The sequence below is a fragment of the Eumetopias jubatus genome, unplaced genomic scaffold (genome assembly GCF_037043125.1).
Source record: "Eumetopias jubatus isolate StellerSeaLion01/CBP00866 unplaced genomic scaffold, mEumJub1_p1.0 scaffold_6, whole genome shotgun sequence".
Classification (NCBI taxonomy): Eukaryota; Metazoa; Chordata; class Mammalia; order Carnivora; family Otariidae; genus Eumetopias; species Eumetopias jubatus.
In genome coordinates, this window is record NW_028274812.1 from 113,404,419 (window position 1) to 113,428,632 (window position 24,214).

Genomic DNA, 24,214 nt, shown 5'->3' on the forward strand with positions numbered 1-24,214 from the left:
TGGTAGGCACTTGAGATAGGATAATGAAAAAAGCAGACATATTCTCATTGCTCTGAGTATACAGTCCAGCTGGGAGTGGGGTGGTGGACAAGGTAAAACAAGCAATATCAATAATAGAGTGAGATGGGGGTGCCTTGCTGGCTCAGTTGGAAGGGCATGTGACTCCTGATCTCGGGGTCATGAGTTCGAGCCCCATGTTGGGCATTGAGATTACTTAAACTAAATAAACAATTAAAAAAATAATAGAGTGAGATAAGTTTCAGTTATAGGAGGAGTACGGAGGGGATATTCTCAGGAATCACACTTTGTGGCTAACTAACCCATGTGTTTCAGCCCTTGTTGAACATTTTTCTCATCTGCTGAGCATCTCTCTCCAGCCCTTTCCTGATTGGGAGTTTAGCTGTTTTTCAGAGTTATCTCTTAAGCACAAGTTCCCTTTAGTTCATAAAGAAGTCTTTTCTTCCATGACTTCTAACTGGGCCTCTAGAAAGTGTGGGAAACAGCAGAATCCCTATGAAACAGGCAAGTTTTGATTGTATTTAAGATACATGATACTGTTTCCTGATTTACTGTCTTAAGGCTTTCTTCATTTCCCTGATATTTTACTTGGGCTTTTACATTTCATAAAAGACAGATACAAGGAAGAAATATCCCTGACTCACTACAATGCCCAGTTCAATAAGCATTGTTCTAGGAAAGAATTTTCATTTTAAAAATATGTAATTCAGACTTTTACCTAAAACAAAGTGCCTGTAACTCTGAATTGGGAACATTTGATCCAATTAGCAATCTCAGCAAAGTGGAGACTTTGCTTAAGCATAGCAGAGACCCAACTTAGGAGTGGACCTCCCTAGCATTCTTTGAAAATGTAGCTATTTATAATGAGGTGGAGCTTGATTGCTGTAAGCCCATCTTTCATGAGATTTTCTGTGCACGGATCTGTTAACTCTCCTTGCTCACCTCTTGCCAAAGGTTGCATGTAATGACAGCATTAACTTCTAGGAAAAGTGGTGTGTGAACCAATTAAATGCATGGCAGGGAAGAGAGGAAAGGACAGTATGTATTTGCTGTTCTTATCAGACCATTAAGCTTTAGGTGCAGTCTTGATTTCGTGAATTTAGAAAGGCCTATTGATCTCAGAATTTCCACTCAGGGCTCAAGCATTAGCTCAGCAAGCAGCTTCCATTAAAGGCTGCCTCTGTCACCAGGGAACTTGAAATGCCAGAGATGCATTCAGTCCCAGTGATTGCTATGTGCACGGGTGAGGTCATTTCTGTCCAAATCTTACAAGAAAATTGGTTTTTGCTTTTATTCACATTATCCTATCTCGTCTATTCACAGAGACTGTTAAATGAACCTCTACTTGTAGGGCTGGAAGGGACCCCAAATGCACCCCCCTTACCTTGGGCACATTTATTCCTGACCAAATTTTTTTTTTTCCTGGTGACCCTTAAAGAAGAATCCAGGTACAAGATATAGGCACTTTTTAGGAAATTCTTTACTGAAAGAACTTGAGCCACCCCATGTTATTTCTTATCTAATCTCAGGGGACACAGAGCATCCTCCAGACTGGTGAACTGTTATTCTATTCGCTCTCAGTCCTCTCTGTCCTTCAGGCTGAATCATCCAAGTTGTACCTCTGGGACAATCACTTTCGAGTTAGCCCTGACCTGTTCTGAGGTTCCAGGTCAGGACAGGGGTGAATGTCCCAGTTGGTGGGTGCAGTGACTTTTCTCAAAACCTCTGGAGTTTTACCAGTGATGGTTTAGGTATATATATCTTATGCTATTAGGATTGTGCTTTGAGTCTAGGAGGTCTTCCACATTTGCCTTTTGACTGATCTCTTCATTAAGATTAGGCTCATAAGCTCTGTGCTAAAATAAAAAAAAAAGTTACACAATTGGCAGAACGATGATGCTCAGCTGGGCAGAAGAAACTAAAATTCTAACTGCGTGTTTTGCTTCCTGTCAGTCACACTGTTAACTGTTTACCAGCAAATATTTGGGGAACTTACTGGGGAGCCAGTAAGTGAGCTTGAGAAGTCAGTCTGAGAGCCAGGATACCTGGTGGGGCTGGGATGACATGGAGTGTCTTGCCACCAGGGGGTAGCATAGAGCTGCTGCTATACATCCTGGGCCCTTCTCCCCACAGTTGATAATTTATGTCACGTGGAAAACCCACTGGGATGCTTATCTGAACCACTTGTGCTGCTTTTTTAGGAGTTCCTTCCACTTTAAGATTCACAGAGGAAAGGGCTCATCAGAGGTCCTGGGAAAGGCACAGAAAGCTACCAGAAATGATTTATGCTAATATTTTAAAATAAAACAAGAGACCGTCTCTGGACTTAGCAGGCACCATGGCGCTTGAAGGGGTTAGCACTGTGCTTGTCTATATCAGAGCTTCGTTGGGAGGTGGAGAGGGGGATACTAGAAACGTACACAGCTGGCAGAGAAACTTGATCCCTAAGCCAAAGAAAGTAAAATTTGAACTCTGTGCTTTTTTTATTTTGCAACATTGGAGAATTGGGGTAGATAAAGATTTGGATCTCTCAGAAAGCTGAGGAGAAGACAAAATACACAGAGAACCACATTATGAGGCATGTAACATAATACTGATGTTTATAAAGATCTAAGTTGTGTGTGTGTGTGTGTGTGTGTGTGTGTGTGTGTTAGGGAAGGAGTCATCAGGAGAGATCACTTTCAAATCTAAATTCTAGACTACATAGGATTGTCACTTTTAAATGAAAAATACTGTTTTCTTAACAAGTCATAGATGAATATTTTGGGTGAAAAGTATAGACTATGGACCATCTGCATTGGAATCTCTTGTAGTGATGCTAAAATGCAGATTCCAGGGCCCCGCCTAGACCCACTGCCCAAGAATGTATGGGAGTAGCACCCTGAGAATCTGCTTTTTAACAGCTTCCCTGGGGCAAGCTCCAGTTCACCAAAGATCAAGAGCCACTGATATAAATCACAAATGTTAAAATAGGAAGGAAACAGTGCATAGGAGAGCCAAGCAAAGAAAGATGGGTGTGTATTTTAAAAAGGGGCCACAAGGTTTACTATTTTCTGAACTGTTCATTTGGAGCACACAGAGAAAAAGAACCACATGCATGGCTTTAAAATACTGAGGAACTAGCTTTAAAGACTAAGATAATTAAAGATGCATCAATTTTGAAGTTTTCTTTAAAAACAATTATTTCAAAAAGAAGTACAAGCTCATTTTAAAACATGTTGGAACTATAGAAAAGAATATTTTATTTTTGTACTCACATGCATACATTTCAGAGTTCAAGAGGCGCAGGAGATATGCAGGGGTAGAGTCTCCCTCCCCCATGTCCTGTTATGCTCTGCCCAGCCCACAAATGACAGCACGCTATAAACACTATTCTGCACTTTGCTTTCTTTTTTCTCTTTTAGGTTTTGGGCTTTATTTACATGCACTTAACATTTTTATGTAAGAGAATGACATGATCCAACTTTCATTTTTAAGAGATCACCTGGGCTATCATGTGGAAAGTGCATTCTCTGTGTCCTTCATTGGTCTGTCCATCCACCTACCCATTCATCCATTCATTTATGGAGCACCTAACCTTTTCGTTGCCATTGGTGAAAATGTTTACATATTTTCTTATTCAGCTACCTTTTAAGATTTTTTTAACAAATATAGACAGTATGGCAAGATTATTGGATTATGAAGTGTATTTATACATTCTAATTTTTATGTTAAAGTGGAAGGTTTTAATTTGGGGAAACCAATAATATTAATAATGATCATTAAAAACTAAATCAGAATATCCTACAAGTCAACATAATAAAAGTCACAAATATTTTAGAAAAGGAACCAAATAAAATCTGTAACCATTTATTTCCAAAACAGATACATTTTTGCATTAATCAACTTAACAGCATTTTACTGAATACATTTTTTTTACTGAATTCATTCTTTCATCAGTGAAAGAATTATAATCCATAAATGGGATTATATGAGATGAGACATAATAATCTACAAACCAGCACCTGCTTTTTTACCTTCTTGGAATATGTCATATCTCTCCCTGTCTACCTGCCCATCTTTATCCATTGATCTGTCAGTCTGTCCTGTCTTCACGTTTGGGTTATTTCTTATGAAGAGAATCAGAAACCTAATGTAGTATCTAATGTGGAGATTGATAGAGCAACTAATCTTTGCCAGGCCTGGTGCTAGGCTCTGCGCACACAGAGAGAAAGCAGACAAGGTCCCTTTCTCAAGGAGCTCATAGTCAAATGGGAGAGACAGCCAATAATCAGATAGTTACAGGATAGTGTGGTAAGCGCTATGACAGTGTGATGTCTAAATGTGGGCCAGAGTATCAGGAATCAGAAAGGGCTGGCCTTCTGAAGGTGCCACTGTACTGACTTTGAAGGAGCATCAGGTACTCCCCAGAAAAATAGGCAGGGGCAAAGAGATAGCCTTTCGGTCACAAGAAACCACCTAGGAAAAAGGTGACAATCGGGAGGAAGACTAGGGTGCCTGGGAAAAAGTGATGCTTTCTGAGGACTTACATTACTTCTTCTTATATTACTTATATTACTTCTTCCAACTGGTTGTTATATATATATAAAACTATATATATATATATATATATATATATATATATAACAATAACATATAGATATGAAAGCTATTGATTTTGGTATATTAATTTGTTATAGCTCTTGTCCTTTATTGAATTTTCTTATTAATTATAATGGTGTTTCACTCGATTTTCCTGGATTTTCCACATAGATAATTATTTTCTTTTCCAATAATGTAAAATTTAACTCCTCTTTTTCTAGCTCTTGTTTTTCCTCTTTAATAACATTGTTTTTTCTCTTTATCTAGTAACGTTGGCTAGAACATCCAGAAAATGTTAAATCAGAATGATGGTCAATGATGTCTTTGTCTTGTTCTTGACCTTAATGAGCATGTTTTAGTATTTTCCCAGTAAGCATGCTGCTGGCTCTGTGGTAAGTGGATGGATAATTATCATCTGTATTTATGTTATTAAAAGGTTTTTTCTTCTTAAATTAAGAATGGATGTTGCATTTCACAAAATCTCTTTCAGTGTAGTGGAGACTGATTATGTGATTTTTCTCTTTGGCCAATTAAGGTAATCAGTTTGTATATTTACTCATATTAAACCATCCTTTTATTCCTGGAATAAATAACCCTTGATTTCAATGTACTGTTCTTATAATGTGCTGACAGACTCTGTAACTATTTTTAATCAATAATTTTCATGAGATTATAGTATTTTTTGAGTATTTCTCAGGTTTTGGCATATATAAAAGTCTATTTTTCATTAGAGATTGTCTCCTTTCATCATTATAAAAAGCCATGTTTGTGTTCCCTATTGCTTTTTGCCCTGAATTCATCCTTATCTGGTATTAAGATTGGGACCCCTGCTTGCTTTTTGTTTGTGTTTGCCAAGCATGCCTCTGTGCATACTGTAGTTTTCAGCCTGAGTCATTTTTGTCAGGTGTGTTGCTTGTCTGTAGAGAATAGTTGAATTTTACTCTGTAATACATTACGAGAATATTTTTCTTTTAATAGATGAGTTTAGCTCATTTATATTTATTGAGTCTTGTTTATCTCCTCACATGTTATGCTTTCTGTTTATTGGTAATTTTACCACTTGGTCTCTGTTTCTTGTATTGTTTTGTTTTTTTCCCCTTTGTGTGTGTGTTTCTTTTGATAATTTGGAAAACTTAGATTTCTGTTCCAAAGTTTTTTTTCACTTTCATTACTTAATCCTTTGGATTTTTAGGCAGTATTTGTTAATATCATGTAAAAAACAAATGTAAGAAGTTAGTATTTCCCTACGTCTCTCCATTCCTCAATACTCAATCCTATTGACTGATCGGTTAATCGACTTCACATTTTTAAATATAATTATAACTTATGACTTGATTTATTAGCCTTAAATTACATATTATTACCTATGGCTATGAAAGATGAGGAATCAACATAACTATACTGCTTTACACCTCCTATCCATTTTTCTTTCCTCATTTTATTAGTTATATCATTACTATATTGTTTAGATTAATAAGAGCCACATTCTGTTATTTCATTAGCATGTTTTAGTCTTAGTCAGCCTATAATTGATATTTTTTCACTTAATGATAAGCTATGAATAAATTCTCACGTCCTTCTACAATATTTATTTTGCCAGCCGCTAATCTTTCTATATAGATAAATGTATCAATTATTTAGCCAGTCCTGTATTATTAACCATTAAATTGTAGCCAGTGTTCACTAGTATGAATAGTATAAATAGGCTAACCTCTTTGAAATTTAAAACCATATTTCAAACTCTTAGAAAAGAATAATTAGAGACCAATCAGGATAGTGGTCCCAAACCCTAGTGACTATTCAAATCTCCTGGGGATCTTGTTAAAATGATGATTCTGATTCTGTAGGTCTAGGCCAAGGCCTAAGATTCTGCATTTCAAATAAGTTCCAAGGTGCTGCTGATGCTACGGTCTTCAGACCATACTTTGAGTAGCAAGGTCTTTGAATACATTTTGTGTCTGCAGTTTTGCTCCAGTGAGAAAAAAAATAATGCTAGAAAACATAGTCTGTAGCAGTGGTTCTCATTGTGCCTTGTGACACATTTAAAATATTAGGAAATTATTATTTGTGAATGTTCATTTTGCCATTTTATTAATGCACCTGCAAGGTGACCCTGTGTTACACACCTGCTTGCTTGCCTGGGCCTATCAGGGGTATGTTCATGGGAGCCTATCACATGTGCACATTGCCGCCACAGGGGAAAAACGGTTGAGAACCTGCAGATCAGCAACAAGGCAGAGTTTAGACAGGCAGACTAGAGCAAGCTAGCGATAAATGATGATGTCTGCACTCCCAACCCTGGGAGACGTGTCTTTCACGTGGGGGTTGGTTGGTGGTTTATTGGTTTTATCCTACCAGGCCCTAAGTGATCTGGCCCCTGCTTGCCTCTCCCAGTTATCTTCACTTCCTTCATGTTGATTAGACACAAGGGTTTTGCAAAAAGAAGGTTTGGCCTTTGTCTCTTAAGGGCCAGACAGTAAATAGTTTTGTTGAACATACTGTCTCTGTCGCAGTGACTCGACTTTGCTATTGAAGAGCGAAAGCAGCCATGGGGGACAATATGTGAACAAATGGGAATGCCAATAAAACTTTGTTTATACAACCAAGCAGTGAGCTGTAGTTTGCTCTGCCTCCAACACACAAAAGCAGCTTCTGCTTTCATGTCTTTGCGCTAGCTATTCCTTCTGCTTAGAACTCACTAGATGAGCCTGGGATTTGTTCCCTTACCCCAGTCAGGAGTCACATCACTTGAGAGGCCTTCCCTGATCCCCCAGTAAAAACAGCATACCTCCCCTATGTGTCCATGTCCCTTTTTACCTCTCTCCTATGATAAATACTTCATCTCGCTGCTTTGCTAATGATATTGATCATATTTTGATGATTCCTAGGGAAAAAGCATATGCATTTATAGGCAGAGTATTTTTTATACATTCAGCAGTTCGTTTACAGGGGACCATCTCTATGGACACAAATGGACTTGTTATGCAGAGTTTGTTTTAATCACATTCCTTCTAATGACTTTCCCCCCGAGATTTAGACTGACTTCGGCAGGGCTACACATCTCATGCGGTGAAATGGCACAGAGTGATACGGAAGAATTCTTTGTTCTAGATTCTCATCAGTGAAAAAGTAATGCCTTTAACTAATCTGACACTTCTTGTGGGTGATACCAGGTTCTGCCCCTATCTATGATTTTCAAAGAACTCTTTATGGGAAAAGGAGAATTTCCTAACATTTGTACATTTCCCAGAAGCAGAGGAAGCATCATGCCTAATAAAAGGCTGGTGAATGCAGGGTGAGTAGGGCAATTGGGAGGACATTCGCTAAGGAGAGATGACTAAGTGGGAAATTGATGTTAGGACATGACAGCTTTGGAGGATCCAGCCCCAAGGAGGAGAGAGAAGTTGGATTCCAAAATGTCTACATAGGGTGTGCATGATCTCGTTGCTGCAGCCTTTGGAAATCTATACCAGTGCACCATTCTGAGTGCAGGTGTGAACAAAGTCTGTTCATGTGGGCTGCTGGAACAGAGGGTGCCTGAGCCCCACATGCCGTTACGAAGATGACTCCAATTTGGGGGCATTGCTGGGTTTCAGGTGGTTTGGCATACCCTCAGAGGCTCTGCACCATGGATGCAGAATATCTCAAAAGCAGTTGCATTTCGTATGTGAGGAGTGAACACCAAGACTAAGTCAGTGAAGAAAACTAAGAGGCAAAGAAGAAGGGCTGTATCTGAGAAGCAGGCGGAGTTCCAGCCCAGGAGAATGTGAGAGAATGGTTGCAGCTGATGCCAAGACTCCATGGATATGGCATCTTTTCTAGACTTGTGGCCCCATCATGCCTTGGATGGCAGGCTTTGTAATCTTTACCATTTTCTGAGAGAAGGTATTTTTGTAAATACCTTATGTAAAGTGTCATGTTATGGAAGTTTCTCTTGATTGCTAAGAATATTCCAACACAGTATAATTTGTATGGTAACCTGATTCTTTTATATGAGTGTACGTGTCTTTTTTTAATTTTAATTTTATTTTTTTAAGTAGGCTCCACACCCAATGTGGGGCTTGAACTCACACCCTTGAGGTCAAGAGTGGCATGCTCTACCAACAAGCCAGCCAGTTGCCCCAGTGTACATGTCTTTTCATCTGATTTTTCACTGTACCTTTCCAAAGGATGCTGTTGGAAGGGCATTGGCTTAGCTTCATCACAATGAGATGTCTTTAGGGTGCGTCTCCTGCATGTTGGTTCTCCAGTCTCTGCTTCCCATATCAGGACTTGAAGAATGAAAAGGCTTGAGGGTGGCTTCATTGTAAAGTGGCATCTAATTGGTGGATACCAGTTGAGGTTCAATAAAACTGTAAATTTCATTGTCTAGGCATTTTTAAAGTTCTAAAGCTTTCTGGAGGGCAAAATATATGGTGGTAAAACACTTGTCTCTATAAGCCAGGAATGTCCATAAATTGTTATAGATCGTTGAAGACTGGACCTAATAGGTACAGTAACTATGGCCGTTCTGTTGTACCTCTTACATGTGTGCAGTTAAAACGCCCAAGTCCTGCGCTGTGTTTCTAATTCCACCTTAGGTCATTGGAACTGAAAAGTCTTCTGTAAACATTATTTATTATTTCAAGCCCTTGCTCTTTCACCCTAGAGATATGGAAAGTTAAAAAAAAAAAGTTGCTTGTAAATCCCCTCCAGGTGTTACCTGCCTACTTTAGCCCCAGAGCAGTCCATCTCGTGGCCTGGGACTGTTCTGTGTTTATAATTCTCAGCTATTGACTTTATTCTGGGAGGTTGCAACACAGATAAATCCTGAGGTCTATTGGTTCTACATGAGGAGAAGCCACAGTAATTCATTCTAACCGGTGCCCTGTATCAGTGGGAGAAAAAAGAAAAAAACTTAGTTGGATTTACTCTAGGCTGTGATCTTTTTCTCTAAAATCATTATGTTAGTTAAAATGAACCTTAGGACCAAAGAAAAGAATCTATTACAGTTTAGGATTAGAGACCTCTTCAGGGAAAGAGCTTAGATTTATGGAAGGAGTTAATGACACTGGCTAGAGATGGGGCTCCTAACTTGGCTCCCTGTGGCTTGCCACTGGTAATTCCCCCCCTTTTTTTTCCTCCACCTCTGCAATTTCCTCGTGTCTTACAGAGCTCTTTCTCACATTTACACAGTCTGTTGTTTTTCTTTATTTACTTTTCTTAGGTTCTGGCCTCATCATCTTTCCCACCTACTCTTCCCACATTTGAGGACACTCAATTTCTACTTCTTCCTTGTTCCAATATTGCGTCTATTTTTCCATCTTCTCCAATGTTCTGCCTATCTTGTTTTCTATTCCCATTTGTACTGCTAGGGTTTTCTCCCCACTATTTCTGGTAAGGGAGACCCCATGTTTTCAGTATTCTGTTTAGTGTGTGTGTGTGTGTGTGTGTGTGAGAGAGAGAGAGAGAGAGAGGAGAGAGGGAGGGATTGAAAGACACTGAACTGCTCGTGTTTAAGGCATAGGCTTTTGAGGCGATGGTGAGGGATTTGGTGGGGGTGGGGAGGGGGATTCCCAACCCTTGGGAATGCTGCTACACAAGCCATAGGAGTGAGATTCTTCACCAGTGCTCTGTGGACCTCAGTTATCCCCACCTGTGGAGCATCAGTCCCTGGAATGTGGCTCTATATTGCATGTGAACACAAGTGGGTCTGGAGGCCAAAAATTCCAGCAGAGCAGGAAAGCTGCCCTTACCCCTGAGGGCAGGCTGAGGTTAAGACCTATTAGGCCATAGCATACCCTCTTTTCCTGAGGTTGCATCTGTCCAGCTTCCACATCCTACAAATGTGCTGGTCATTATTGGTTTGGGCAGGTGTTTCCCTGGGGATGGGGCAGGGAGAGAAAGCTCTGAGCTCCCTCTTATTTCTCCTGCTGAGTGGCAGAGTAAAGACAGAGGTGAGGGGCGCCTGGGTGGCTCAGTTGGTTAAGCAACTGCCTTCGGCTCAGGTCATGATCCCAGAGTCCTGGGATCGAGTCCCACATCAGGCTCTCAGCTCAGTGGGGAGCCTGCTTCTCCCTCTGACTCTCTCCCCTCTCATGATGTTTCTCTCTCGCTCGCTCTCTAATAAATAAATAAAATCTTTAAAAAAAAAAAAAGACAGAGGTGAGACTATCACAGGAGAGTGAATGAAGTCAAAAGCAAGATTGGGGAGACCAGCCCAGCCAAGATGCAGATACCAGGAGTTGGCTGTATTTGTTGTTTGCTCTCGGGAGTAAGAATTATTGGGTTTGAAAGAGACAAATCCCAACGCTTGTCTAAAAAAGAGGTCATTTAGGGAAACCTTCAGATAAGCACATGGATCTTCAAATGGGTAGCTGCAATGGTGGAGGAAGTGGGAGAATCTGCAATTCCTCTGCTCTTCTAGAAGAGTGAGTTAGAAACCTGGAGAGTGAGAGATTATTTAAATTGGAGGAAAGTTCCTTTCTCTGAATATGAATCTCTAAACAGCAGCTCCATTCAAATTCTGTGGCTACTCTGCAAACAAGGCTTGTGCTTTTGTGACATTTTTGAAAAAATGGATTTAATGGACTGAGTTCATTTAGATGGGGGAGATCAAATGAATGAGTGGAATTAGAATACACGTCCATTTGGCCGCCAGTCATTGTTTAAGCCACTCGACCACCCAACTTCTCTAATTAAATGGCAGTGCAGTCCCTGTATAAAGGCTGCAATGGATAAATTAGTACTTGGTAAGTGCTTTGAAGATGAAAATCATGACATGAGTAATGAGCAAGGGTTTTTTTTTTTCCCCTTGGGCTGGAAATGGCATCTTTTGTGTTTTCCTGCTGCACCATGAGTCACCTGGGTTGACATTGCAGAAAACCTCCCCTCCCAAAGGAAGAGCAAGAGAGACACAGTAATGACAGGACTTCATTTGACGTTTACAAAGCAAATTAGGGAAGAGCCTGAATCCATTTCACGTCTGTGCGAGGAATTATACATGTTTGCTACCTATAGATGCAGGTCGTATTTTACATGAATTTATACATTAAGAAATCGCATGAAAATCATCTTGTTTAAACATTCATGAAGAGCAAACATCCCCCAAGAGCACTGAAGACAGAAACCCAGCTCCTGAGAGCCTGGCAAACCCCTTTCCTGGTGCATTTAAAGCTCTGCATTGAACCCCCTCCAAAACCAATGGGATGTTGAGGTTGATCTGCTTTGAGGATGTGATTACTTTTAGTGGGAGGAGCTTAGAACTGCAGATTTGGAAGTGTGAACTGTTTGGCAAGGTTCAGACCTGTCTGGGAGAAATCTCGCTTCTTCTTGACCACCCCCTGGCTCCCCTGCAAAGAAGCCAAGACCCTCGCTTGTTAATATGTTCCAAACTTCGCTTGGAGCTTTTTGCTCACCACATCCCAATGTTCTCATTTATAGATGTTTTCCTTCTTCCGGATTGCTTTGACACAGTGGCAATTAGTCATGCTAGATTGTCCGGGTTGACTAATTACTGATAGTTTTGACAGGCTCCATTAGAAAGGTTGCAAAACCCCAGTGTAAGTTGGGATCCAAGTCGCTGGCTGCCATGTTCCTCACTGCGCCAGAGTATGGAGTACGGTGCATCATTTCAGCCCTGGCAGTGCCTCACTCTCAGCTGCACCCCCAAATTGGTCACAGCTGAGAGGACAGTGTTCCTAACATGGCTAGATGGGGGAGGAGTATGGGGAAGCTCATGGTGGGGATGGGGAGGGTGGGGGTGAGGGAGGTAGTGTGGGGGTGGGGAGGAACTGGGGTGCATCAGAGAGAAAATGCACCACTGGATCAGGTCTGGAAAAAATGCCTAAAATGGCCAAAGGGGAGAAGCAAAAACTCTCCCCTCTGATAGATTCAGATGTAGGCAAAGTCCAAGAGATTTGGGTCGTTAATGGGGAAACAATTATGCTTATCTGCTTCCTGCCAATCTGTATCCACTGACAGAGCATAAGTAATTATATACACTGTAGACACACGGTGGCATTAAGTGTTTGAATTACACTGCTTAACAACACTTCCTGCTCTGGCCCTCCAGGCATGGCCACAGAGCTGGTTTGAGCCAGCAGGTGACACTGTAGGGGCATGGCGATGTTGTTTGCAGCAGTTTCTCATATTTTCTTTCCCCAAAAAACCCCACTCCAGCAACAGAAAGGGAAAAAAGAAAGTTTGAGTTGCTGGAAAAAAGAAAGTTTGAGTTGCTACTAACTTGGTTTCTGTTGAAATACTTAGCATGTCATTCACATAGCTGTCTTAGTTGAGGAAGCCGAAATATTTTATCTGAGAGTTTTTTATCGAGTTTGGCTCCTCATAGGAGCCAAAAGCAGGGTCAGCACCGTAGATTAGAATCAATTCAGTGGAGGGAAAATAAACCTCTGGAATATATTTTATCTTCCCTGAGCACGTCGCAGGCATTAGCAATAATGCAAACTCCGTCTGTGCATAGAGAGAAAACATCTACAGCTCAGGCTTCCGCACATCTCCACCCTGGACTCTGTGGTCCCATGACCTTCACAGTGGGTGGGATGCTTCCAGACTCATCATCTCCTAACTGTGTGCTGCTGTGCACAGGACACACCCTCCCCCCCCCCCCCCCCCCGCCCCAAGTGTTCTCTCCTTGTGGATGGAGACAGGAGCTGCTGAAAGATGGCCCACCCTGATGAGGCAACTGAGGCTTTCAGGGTGTGGATGTGAGCTGACTCCATTCGCCCTTGTGGTGGCCGTTCCATCTCTGCTAGATTAACGCTGCTCAGTTTGCTAGTCTTCTCCAACTTCAGGAAGAGTAGAGAGCCAAAGGGGAAGGCCCAGGACCTTTTTCTGGTTCTTTTAGTTCACTCTATGTGGCTGGCAGAGCAACTTGTCAAATAAGCACAGATGCATCAGAAAACCATTCAGCCAACCCATTAAAAGAGCGCTGGAGTCGCTATTCAAAATGCTAACTTGCTGTGTCTATGTATATGTGTGCTCTGTAGCATCTCAATTGCTTAATTTTAAGAAAAGGATGAATGAAGTACTCAGTAAGAGCTAGTAAAATGCAGCCTTCCCCTCCTCTTGGTAGTATAAGTCCCTGAGGAGGTGGTGCCTTCACTAGCTGACCTGTCTACCTTTTGCTGCTGCATTTCCTTTTTAACAGAAACTTCAGATACATGTTGCCAACTTTTACTAAGAGGATCTTGAATGGCTGTTTCTATTTCTTACCTATCCTTCCCAGAGGCCTCACTGGACTTGGGAGGCCCAGCCCAGCCACCCTCCAGCAAGTCAGCTCTGCAATCCTCCCTCCTCACTTCTCTAGATCAGGGCAGGTCTTTCCCTGCTCTGAGTCTTCAAGAACACCACTGGTATGGGCTTCAGTGGGGATTGCCTTGAGGCAATTGAAAATCATGCGGGCAATCTGGAGAGTCATCTTGAAGGCAGCTTTGCAGTGTAAGTGGTTTGTTTCAGTTCTGTGATTTAGCTGTTCTAAAGGTTGACATGGTAAAGACGTAGTCGACACGACTTAAGCCCCTAAGGAGTGGAGCTGGCCAGAGTGCTGAACTCCGGCTCGCTTCGCAAGTCATCAGACCCTGCTGGCTGTGCTGCGGACACACACACACACCGTCCACACCTGCTGGTCAGCAATCGTACCCCCAGGACAGAGGCAGATAAGAGTGTGTGCAGCAAGCTCCACACTTATGGCGTCACGCATGTAAACAGCTAGTGGAATGTGGGAGTACATGGCATGGGATCGTTCCCATATCTCTTTGAGTTATATTTAGCATAGGAGAGCTTCAGAATAGTTTGGTGGGAGTACACTGCCAATCAAATGAATATTAATAGTGTGGGTCTTGGAGCAAAGAAAATATTTCTTCAGTATCTGATATGTATCTATGAAGGAAACAGTTCCTCAGTGTTACAAGGGTTGGAGCACGGGGGTATGATGAGCCTTCTGAGATCAGGAATCACCAGTACCAGCTGGGAAAAGAACTCTACTTACAGTTTAAACCAAACTTACAGTTTAAACTGAGCTTCCCTGGTGCCTGACTAAACACTTTCTCCCCACAATTCCAACCCCCCCCAAAATTTATTTCTCTCAGGTTATATCAATCTGGTTCTTTCTTTTTTTTTTTTTTTTCTGTGCAATGTATTAATGATTCTAGAAATCTTCCAGTTTATCCCAAACTGAAACACTGGCACCAGAGCTGAACCCCACATCAACTCATGGGTGTTCATCTTCCCCCACCCCCATCCAAAGGGAAAGCCAAGGAGTGGGGCTTATTGGAAAATCCTCCCTTATTCTGGGGAAGCAGGGGTATCCCCATCCCCCACCTCTCTACACTTTCTCCAGGAGCCAGTCTGCACGATTCTTCTTTAGCCTGAGGTTCAACTTCCCCATTAACATAGACACAACACTTCACTGAAGCTGAAGTATAAGAAATTTTCTGCTTGATGTGTTTTATGTCCCATTATTATTTCCCCTGTACATAACATGGCTCTCTGAGAGGCACAGGAAAATGGGTCTGGTGCAAGGTTTTGGGGGAAGGTCCCCCGCCATTTAAAAAGGAGAAGGAGGGAGAGATGGGCCCATAAAGGAATTCACCCGAAGCTACTCCCTCTGCCTTCCCAGGAGGTCTTGACTCCCCTAAGAGCTCTCTCCTACTCTGGGAACTTCCTTTGCATCCACAGACTCCATTGCCAGCTTCCCTGGGATGGCTGTCTCCCTTCTGTCTGGGTTTCCCCTCTGTAGCCTCTCTGCTGCTCGTTTATGGGATGAAACTGGAGACAGGGAAAACACTGATGAGCTCAAACTGTGGCTGAGTCAAATCCATTGCTACTCCATTCCCTGCAACACCACCACAAACAATCACAATGATTTCGTTCTTTTTTCCATCAGGTGGGGGAAATCAGAATCACACATTTGCACATGCAGACTGTTCACAGCAATAAAGAAAAATGAATCAAGTATATACAAGGTCTCAAGTGGGGGACTTTCAAGGGGAAGAAACCAATGTTAGGGAAAGACCGCCTCTCCATGGTAACAGTGGCGAGGGGTAGTTTCCCCCAGAAGTCTCTTAAAGTTAGAGGGCACACCCAAACTCCCATGCAAGATACATAATTTGGTCACAAATAAAAAGCCTTTCCCCAGAGAGGTGGAAGTAAAGCTCTCGGCCCTCTGGGTTCCCAACAGTTGCAGGTACACTATCCCCCAGTGCAAGCATTCTTGAAGTTCCCTCATTGAACCCCAGAGGGTTCTGAAGCATCTCTAGACTAGAATTCAGAGCTCACCCCAAGAGCTGGGCTCCTGGCTGTGGGCTTGCCCTGGTTCCCTGGGCACACTGGCAGCAGGCACCCAGGCAGGTCAGATACCCATGGGAGAATTGGACACCAGCAAAGGAACCCGTCAGGCACCTTCTCAGCACTCATGCTCAACACCACCCACAGCCATTTCTAGAAATAGCTGCCGCTGCTGGCCCAAACAAAGCCCCCATAGAGAAGCGGGGTGGTGAGGTGAGGGGGCAAGATGAACAAGCAATGCAGACATGGGAAGAGCGTCCCTTCATGAGGAAGCAGTGGGGGTGGTGACCCAACTGGAGGCAAACAGAGTTGGCTCGCATTCCCTCAGCTCTGTTTGGCTGAGATCATATGAGCCTCTCTCAGAAGCACCTCCTCTTGCACGCCCCGATCCCACTAATAAGCCATTGACCTTGAGTGCGAGTCTGAGGCTGATTTGCTGCTCTGTCTTGGGGTACCCCAGGGGCCTGGTAGCTTCACAGGAAGAAACCCTGCTCAGTTTAGCAGCAATCGGTTTTTCTCTCCTCCTGCCACAGTGATCAAATTAGCAAGCTGTTTCTCCTCAGAGGAAATGTGGCCACGGGTCCCAGGAGGCACTGCCCGTTTGCCTGTCTGATGGGCTTGGGAAGGGAAAGCAGGGATGGATGCGAGTGTTTGTCCCTCCCGTCCCCAGCCCAGGCAGGGGCTCTCCGACCTGGGCTGGCCAGCCAGCCAGCAGCAAGACCACAGGGAGGGCAGATGCTGGGGGCTTAGCTGCAGGAGGCCTGGCAGGTGGCTGCGTAGATGCTGCTGCCCACCGTGCCCCCACTGCTCAGGCTGCTGGTGGGGCACTTGAGGGGTTTCATGCTGCTGCCCCTCTGGATGTGCAAGTGCTTGAGCCGCCAGCGTTCCCAGCTCCTCCGAAACTCCATCTGGACCTTCCATGGGAAAAGGAGGGAAATAAAACCGTCATGCAAACCAACTGCCCACAAAATGGCCCCATTATTACATTAGTAGGGGAGGGGGGAAATCCACTGTATTATATTAAGAGATACAAGTCAAGGCCTTCGGGCGCCTAAATTAATATCCCAATAAAATTGTTTATTGTTGTCTCCTATTTTCTGCCTCTCCTCAGGAGAGAGATGAGGTTGATGACCTAATTGGTCTCTTCCATCTCTAAACTCCGTGACTCAGCTAAGGCCCCTCTGCAATCCATCATGCTATTATTTAACGGAAGAGAATGAGAGCGAGAGCAATGTGGGAGACCGGAGCCCGGACGGAGGAGACAAGGAGGAGGGAGAGCCTAACTTTGAGCAGCGTGGAGCCGAGGCGGCCCAAGCCTGCCTGCCAGGACAGCCCTGGTCTCCTGGGCAGTGGCACCGGGGGCACCTAGGCGTGGGTGCGGGAGGGACGCAGAGCAGACTGGGCCCATGGTCGCCAACAGGGTGGGGACCAGGACACCAGAGGCTGATGGGGGCCTCTGCTTGTACAGCAGCATGGAGACCAATCTCGTCTCACAGCCCTTAACTGCAGAGGCTGGGGAAAAAGATGATAAACTGAGGTACATCTGTGGGAAGCCACCTGAGAGACTGAGGTGATTTCCTGGACACCGGCAGGAAGAGGGACAGGACCGGGACTTCTCAGAGCGCTGACACATGCGGCCCTTTTGGCCTCCATCACCCTCAGCACTTCTCCTGAACCTCTGCGATGGTCCCCGTCAAGACAACTGTCCTGAAAAGCCACCATTTATTGGGCACTTGCTACATGCCCAGCGCTTCCCACAGATTATTTTAGTTGACTTTCACAGCAACCCTGTGAAGTAGTTCCTGTTGTTCTTGCCCATTGCGAGGTGGAGAAACTGAGGTGCAGAGTATTTCCGTATTTCCCTCCATCTCAGCCAGGATCCAAACCTAGATTGGGGCTGACCTCAAAGCTGGTTTCCTAAGCCCTGGCCTCCTGGCTCCCAGGACTCTTTAGGTCCTGCTGGTTCAGGCGTGTCTCCTTCCCACTCAGCCTGGCGAGGGCTGGGACCACCTCGTCCTCGTCTGGGATTCCTCAGACCTAACACAGTGTCCCACATAGAGCAGGCGCTCCACACATGCTTTGTAAATGGGCTGAGGGAAGGAGCGAGTGACAAAATGAGCAACTGACATGGGGCTCCTTCCACTACTGAGTTATTACAGTGAAACGGCGGGCGTGACGCCATGGTCCCAGACACCCGTCCCACCACTTAGGGCAGTGTGCTTCCTCACACGCTAGGTTTACCTGACTCCCTGCCTCGAAGGGCCTGTCTGGTCAGGCCCCTGGCTCTGGGATTTGTGAGGAATGGGTGAAGCTCACTCACTTCTGTTTACATTTGTGGGGAGAAGCAAAGTGACTGCCCCACGTCACACGGCTGGGAAGCAGCAGATCTGGGACCAGTACTCAGGCTCCTGGGTCAGAGGCATGGCAGAGGACGTGAGCCACAGCAGAACCACCCCCAGGCCTCCCCTCCCCTAGGCCCGCTCTCCAGGCAGCTGAGGTAGGACCCATGTCCAGGCCATCTTTTCTCTTCAGGTCACAAGTACCTGGCATTGCCATGGCAACCTTGGGTCTGGAGAACAGCTTTTGTGGACAGGGATCTCAGCCCAGGAGCCACGTGTGTTTCTGTGGCCCAGTGAAGGTGACACGTCTGTCCTGGTCCCTGGAGGAGCTAGGCCCTGAGGCGTCTCTGGGGAAGTGGGCAGTGCACTGGCCTCCTAGACCCCACAGCATGAGCCTGGGAGAGCCCAAGGAGAGAGGCCAGCTGGGGATCCTGTGACTCAGGGGTCCTTAGTTGCTCAGGGCCCAGGGGCATGTGTGCCCGCCCCTCCCTCCTGACAAAGCTGGGCTAGCCTTGGGGGGTGGGTGAAGCAGGGAGGTGATGGGTGATGGGCTTTGAGGAAGAGAGTTGGGAGGAGACTCAGTCAGGTCCGGGAAACTCTCCACAGAAGTGGTGGGGAGGCCTTGCACTCATGTGTGTTGGCATGGTTTGGGGGAACAGGAGGGAGAAGTGGGGAACAGGAACAGCGAGGAACCGAGTTGAGAAGTGGCAGAAGTGCATAGAAGGGAGCCTCACTCTCTCTAGCCCGCACAGGGACACCCACCACCCTGCCCCCGTCCCTGGAAAATAAAGCAGCAGAGCTTAGGGCCAGGCAGCACCTCACCCCTCCAGCTGAGAACCATTCCTGAGGGGAATGCCCCCCCTGCAGAGCTCGTATCTCAACATTTTCTTCAGGTTTTTAGGAAGTTCTTTGTGAGGGCTCGGATGTGGGGAAGAAGTAGGCTGGCACATCATGCTGCCTCCCATGGATCAAGGGCCTGTAGGACAAGGCCCCGTGAGTATGCTCTACACCGGCCTCCTCTCCTTCCCCGGCCCACCCCACACGGAGCCTGGTTGGCCCTCTGAGACCGGCCCATAGGAAGGGCCAGAACGCATCTATGGGCCACTCACTGCCTCCCTTTCCCAGCCCCTGCAGCCCTGAGCCATTATTGGAGACACCTCCCCGTCCACCAGCTTAACCACCTTCTAGCTGCTGAATTGGGGCTATTCATTTCATTTTGCCAAGGCTTAATTTTCTCACCTGTAAAATGATGACAACACCTGCTACATAGATTGCATTTAATAAAACATGTGAGCCCCTTATACATAGTAAACACTCAGGAAGGGTTTCCCGCCCTTTTAGAGCTCCATGTGCTCTGAGCATCATTAACTCCACTTTGCAGAAGAGGAAACAGGTATCAGACTGTGGGCATGTGACTTGCCCAAAGCCACACAGCTCATTAAGCGATGGGGCCCAGATGGGAGCAGAGCCCTGATGCCAAAGCCCACGTCCCACATCTTTCCCATGGCATCACATTGCTCTTTGAGCCATCTCATCACTCCTTGAAATACCAAGGTCCCCACCCACTGCCACCCCCACATCCCCTACACCCAGAGCACAAGTAAAACTAGTGTATGTATGCAGACTCTTGAGATCTCTGAACTGTGGGATATCAGACTCAGTGACAGAAGCCACACCAAGAGCACCAGCTCTTCAGGGAGCCGTGTCCACGGGCCATCTGAGCCCCAGCCTCACGGATATAAACTCTCGCCTGGGCCTGAGTAGAGTTAAGAGAGTCATCAGTTTGCCCCTCAGGCTCTGGAACGGGAGATTTCCCACGCTCTCTTCCCTGCCGGGGTTAACCCTCTTGTGGCTTCTTCCCCAGAAGACCCCGGTGCCACATCTAGTACTATTATCTGTTTCCCCCCTGGAAGGAAGGGGCGGTGGCACTGTGGTGTTTGTGGCATCTAGTTTGATGGAGTGGGGCTGCTCCTGATCTGCGCCAGATCCAACTGGGTACCTGGGTGGAAGGGGCTTTCCCCAGGCACCATAAGCACAGGTACCCCCTCCTGCCAGGGGCTGACGGTCTCGGAGAAGTGAGGGCTATGGTCCAGGAGGGTCTGCAGGAGAGGGTGTGGGGGTCAGCAGCAGCCCCCTTCTTCCACTCCAGCAAGCAGAAAGCTCCCGGAGGAACACAGCCCTTTGCCATGGTGCACGGGGCTCTCCCCTGCACACACAGAGTGGGTACTTTCCTCTCTCTGTTAGAGTGCATCCCAATCCCAGCTCTGCCACCCCCAGGCCGAACCTGGGGCATGCTTCCTATTCTCTCTGATCTCCAATGATCTCATGTGTGAAAAGTGGCAATGTTAAAACCATAATTTTAGCAGGGATTTTTTTTTTTTGATGGGGGAGGGAAGAAGCAGTGACGATTAAATAAGATAGTGATTATTAAAGCCCCAGTACGTGACTTGGGTACATCTGCTCCTGAATCATCTTTTAACCACCACCTGTTCACTCGGGACCCCTTTACACAAGGCTGGGTCTTCCCCAAGTTCACATCCATTAAGGTATGCCTGCATATGTGGGTGTGGGTGTGAAAGAGAGAGAGAGAGCCATGCACAGAATACAACTCATGGACAAGATGTCTCCTCAGCTCTGGGGCCTAGTGGGATGTGTTTGGGGTTTCAGCTGAAAAGATGGATGGGAGTCCCCATTGACAACTCTAGAACAGCCCATAAGCATAGTAGCAGCCCATAAGTGTCCCCACTGTCCCCCTTAGGCCTTACCTCATTGTTGACAAAGCAGTACAAGATGGCGACCATCAGCCCCTGGAAACAAGAGTCATGTCAGCAGGGAGGAAGCGGGAGGGAGGTGCCCTGCAGGGAGACCCTAAACTCCTTGGGGCTCCAGCTCCAACATCCACCTCCTCAGACTGGGCAGCCCAGGCAGGCCCAGAGCCGGAGTGGTAGGTTCCTTCTCCTTTCCTTTCTGGAGAAACAAGAAGACCCCTTGCTTAGATACTGCAGAAGCTCTTCTAGCGCCCTCTCCTTGAGGAGGTCTGACCCTAGAAAGTCCTCTGATCATGGGCCATCTTCCCCACCATGGCTCCGTCTGCTCACTCAGCATACTCAGTGCTCCAGAACTGTGATCTCTGTGTGTGTGTGTGTGTGTGTGTGTGCGTGCGCACATATGTGAAGTGCACGTGCATGGGCCTACATTCATGTGGCCCTCCCACAGGCCTCCTGAGGTGCTGGGACCAGGCTCTCATACATCTACACCCTCGGCCTCATCTAATACTAGTGGAGAGGATGAATTCTTGGCTTTGGAAACCATGTGACCAAGCACATTTTGTTTTCACATCTCCGAGCTTCAGTTTCTTCCTCTGTAAAATTGGGTGATCCTGCACAGCTCCTGGGATGCTGTGAGGATAAAAATGCACAATGTGTGCAAAGCCCCTGGCAGGGTGTCTGCCGCCGAGCAGCAGCCCAGTAGATGGCCACTGTGAAGCCAGGCTACCTCTGGGAAGGCTTCTTTCCCACGCGGGGGCTACTGGATGCTGATTCTAGCCCTAGCTCTGCTGCAGCCATGGAACCCTGGGCACAGCCCTCTTTCTCCCCAGGCCCCAGGGTGCCCATCTGTATGGTACAGGCTGGTCTCTGCCCCACTCCCACTCTGCGACTTGGCAAGTGAGGACCCCCGACCATGAGTTCACCTGGAAGGAGGTGAAGGAGAGCTCTGTGAACAGCTTGATGAAGCGCAGTGTCCCCCGGGCATGTTCATCCATCACAAAGGCAAAGATGACCTCGTGGGTCCCCAGAAGGGGAATGAGCGTCAGTGTGGATTTGGCAAGCCTGGGGGTGAGGTGAAGACATTGTTCTGGATCTCTCCCAGTGGACTCTTTTCCCCTTTCTGTGTCCCAACCCCACATCTAGGGGTGACAGCCCCTTCCCACCCCAAATACCATGGGCTGGGCTGCCTGGCAGGGGGGAAGTAGAGGTCAAGACCCCCAGAAGCCCAGGAGCTGCCCCAGGTCCAGGGCTAAGGACAAGGCTTAGGGTCCCAGGGTGGGCCAGGTGGGAGAAGAAGGTCATGTGGGGCTCCAAGCTCAGCACCCCAGGATCTCTCTGTCCCTTCTGGAAGCAAGGGCTGAGGGCGTCCAACAGAGCCAGCTCAGGCACATCACCTGCACTTGATGTCTGTCTTGCACATGAGATTGGCTTTGAGTTTGGACACCACAATGCAGATGACCCGGATAAAGATGAGGAAGTTCACCTGGGGGGCAGAGGGGAGAGGGTGGCTGGAGGTCCTCTCGAAACACCCATGGTCTCCAGGCCTTCCCGCAGCAACTCCGGGCCCACCAGAACAGCCAACCCTGCCCCCACACTATCACTCACCCCAATGGCAAAGAGAATGGGCAGCCGGATAATGAGCCAGTAATTCATGTTGGAGTTCCTGGTCCAGCAGCTGAAGAGGAAGGGAGACACACAAAGCCCCAGCTCACAGTGCAGGCCCAGGGGCACACAAACACGGCCACTATGAGCTACCCAACAACTAGTCCCACAGACGCATGCAGAGTCCTTCAAGACACACACACACACCCAGAGTCCTAAATACATGGTCACACAGAGAGATACACACGGCCCCTTCAGGAACCTACGAGCAGTCATGTGTGCCTAGTATCATACACAAAATAGCAGAAGCATTTCATGGTTATTACAGAAAAACCACTACAGACCCCATGGACCCAGCACTGTCTGTCATCACACAGTCCTGGGGAGGAGTAGGGAAGGGGGACTAGAAAACTAAATTGACAAATTAAGCTCCTGGTCCCTTGGTTTATCCTCCCAATGGGTTGTAGCGACGCACCCCAGGAGTCAAGGAATCCCATGAGGTCTGAGGATGGGGACCCAGAAGCAAGACACTCACCCCTCATCCTCATAGAGGTGCTTGACAATGCCCCAAGGGATAACAAACAGCAGGGGAACACCTGAGAGGAGAGAGGGACAGAGAGAGAGGGGAGAGGGGCTGGCAGGCCCGAGCCAGCACCAGGCACACCCAGAGGCCTCTCCTTCCCCAGGCCCCTCCCCTTGCCTTTACCACAAAACCACTTCCTAGCACGTGTGGAACCAGGCCGGTCTGGGAGCATGGGAGAGTGGAGGCAGCACCAACACTGACCCCCCATCCCGCTCCCCGGACTCTTCCTCCGAGAGAGGATCCTACCACGTCTGGCTGTATCTGTCCTCTGCAGTCCCCTCCTCCCAGGCACACTGTTGGAGCTCACCCCCAAGTCCTGGCTGAGGCATGAGGATGCAGACACCCAGGTAACAGAGGGACCAGGCCATGGAGTGGGGAGAACATGCTGGATGAGGTGGGGACAGGCCAACCCTCTGCTGCCCTTCTCCCCCTGCCGTGGCCCACATGCCCATCTCGATCAACTCCTTCAGGCACCAGAAGCCCCTCCAGCCACCTGTGCCCAACCTGCACACACTGCAGGTGGCTGGGCAGAAGCCTGGAGGGGAGGTAGGGGCCCTGATTTTGATGCCAACAGCCCAACTAACCGCACAGTGGCCCACGGTCACAACAGCTCCACTCTACACTCGGCTGAGACTCAACAGGTGTGGCAGGCAGCCTCTAGAAAGGCCCCCAGTGGCCCCCACCTCCCGGTTTTCACACCGTGGTGTAGCCTATGCTGTGTCAGGATCGGTCTGTGTGACTGAAAATGTATACAGAAGTGACAGTATGTCACTTCTGAGATTAGGTTATCAAAGACTGTCTTAAAAGGTTATACAAGGCTTGCCTTGGGCTCTCTCTCTCTCAATCTGATCGCTTGCTCTGGGGGACACCATTTGCCAGGTCATAAGGGCGCTCAGACAGCCCATGGAGGCCCCTGTGGTGAGGAATGGAGGCCTCCAGCCAACAGGCAGCAAGACCTGCACTTCCTGACAGCCTTGCGAGTGAGTTTGCAAGGGATTCTCCAACCCCAGGGAAGACTTGGGTTGACAACAGTCCAG

The 24,214-nt window shown here is 46.8% G+C and overlaps 1 protein-coding gene and 1 non-coding gene across 2 annotated transcripts in view; one reads left to right on the forward strand and one right to left on the reverse strand.

Annotated features, from left to right (window-relative positions):
* Window positions 1-131: 131 nt before the first annotated feature.
* TRNAR-CCU (transfer RNA arginine (anticodon CCU)) lies at window positions 132-204 on the forward strand. Its single transcript has one exon. It is a non-coding gene; the product is annotated as a tRNA-Arg (tRNA).
* Window positions 205-16,631: 16,427 nt separating this feature from the next.
* The window catches only part of GLP1R (glucagon like peptide 1 receptor), a 32,855-nt gene continuing 25,272 nt past the window's right edge, over window positions 16,632-24,214 (reverse strand). The window contains exons 8-13 of the mRNA XM_088024364.1: window positions 23,130-23,190; window positions 22,598-22,667; window positions 22,387-22,475; window positions 21,916-22,054; window positions 20,990-21,031; window positions 16,632-16,799 (exon numbers count right to left, since the gene is read on the reverse strand). Of these exons, the coding sequence (XP_087880490.1) occupies window positions 16,632-16,799; window positions 20,990-21,031; window positions 21,916-22,054; window positions 22,387-22,475; window positions 22,598-22,667; window positions 23,130-23,190 (569 nt within the window). The remainder of the gene's footprint in view (window positions 16,800-20,989; window positions 21,032-21,915; window positions 22,055-22,386; window positions 22,476-22,597; window positions 22,668-23,129; window positions 23,191-24,214) is intronic.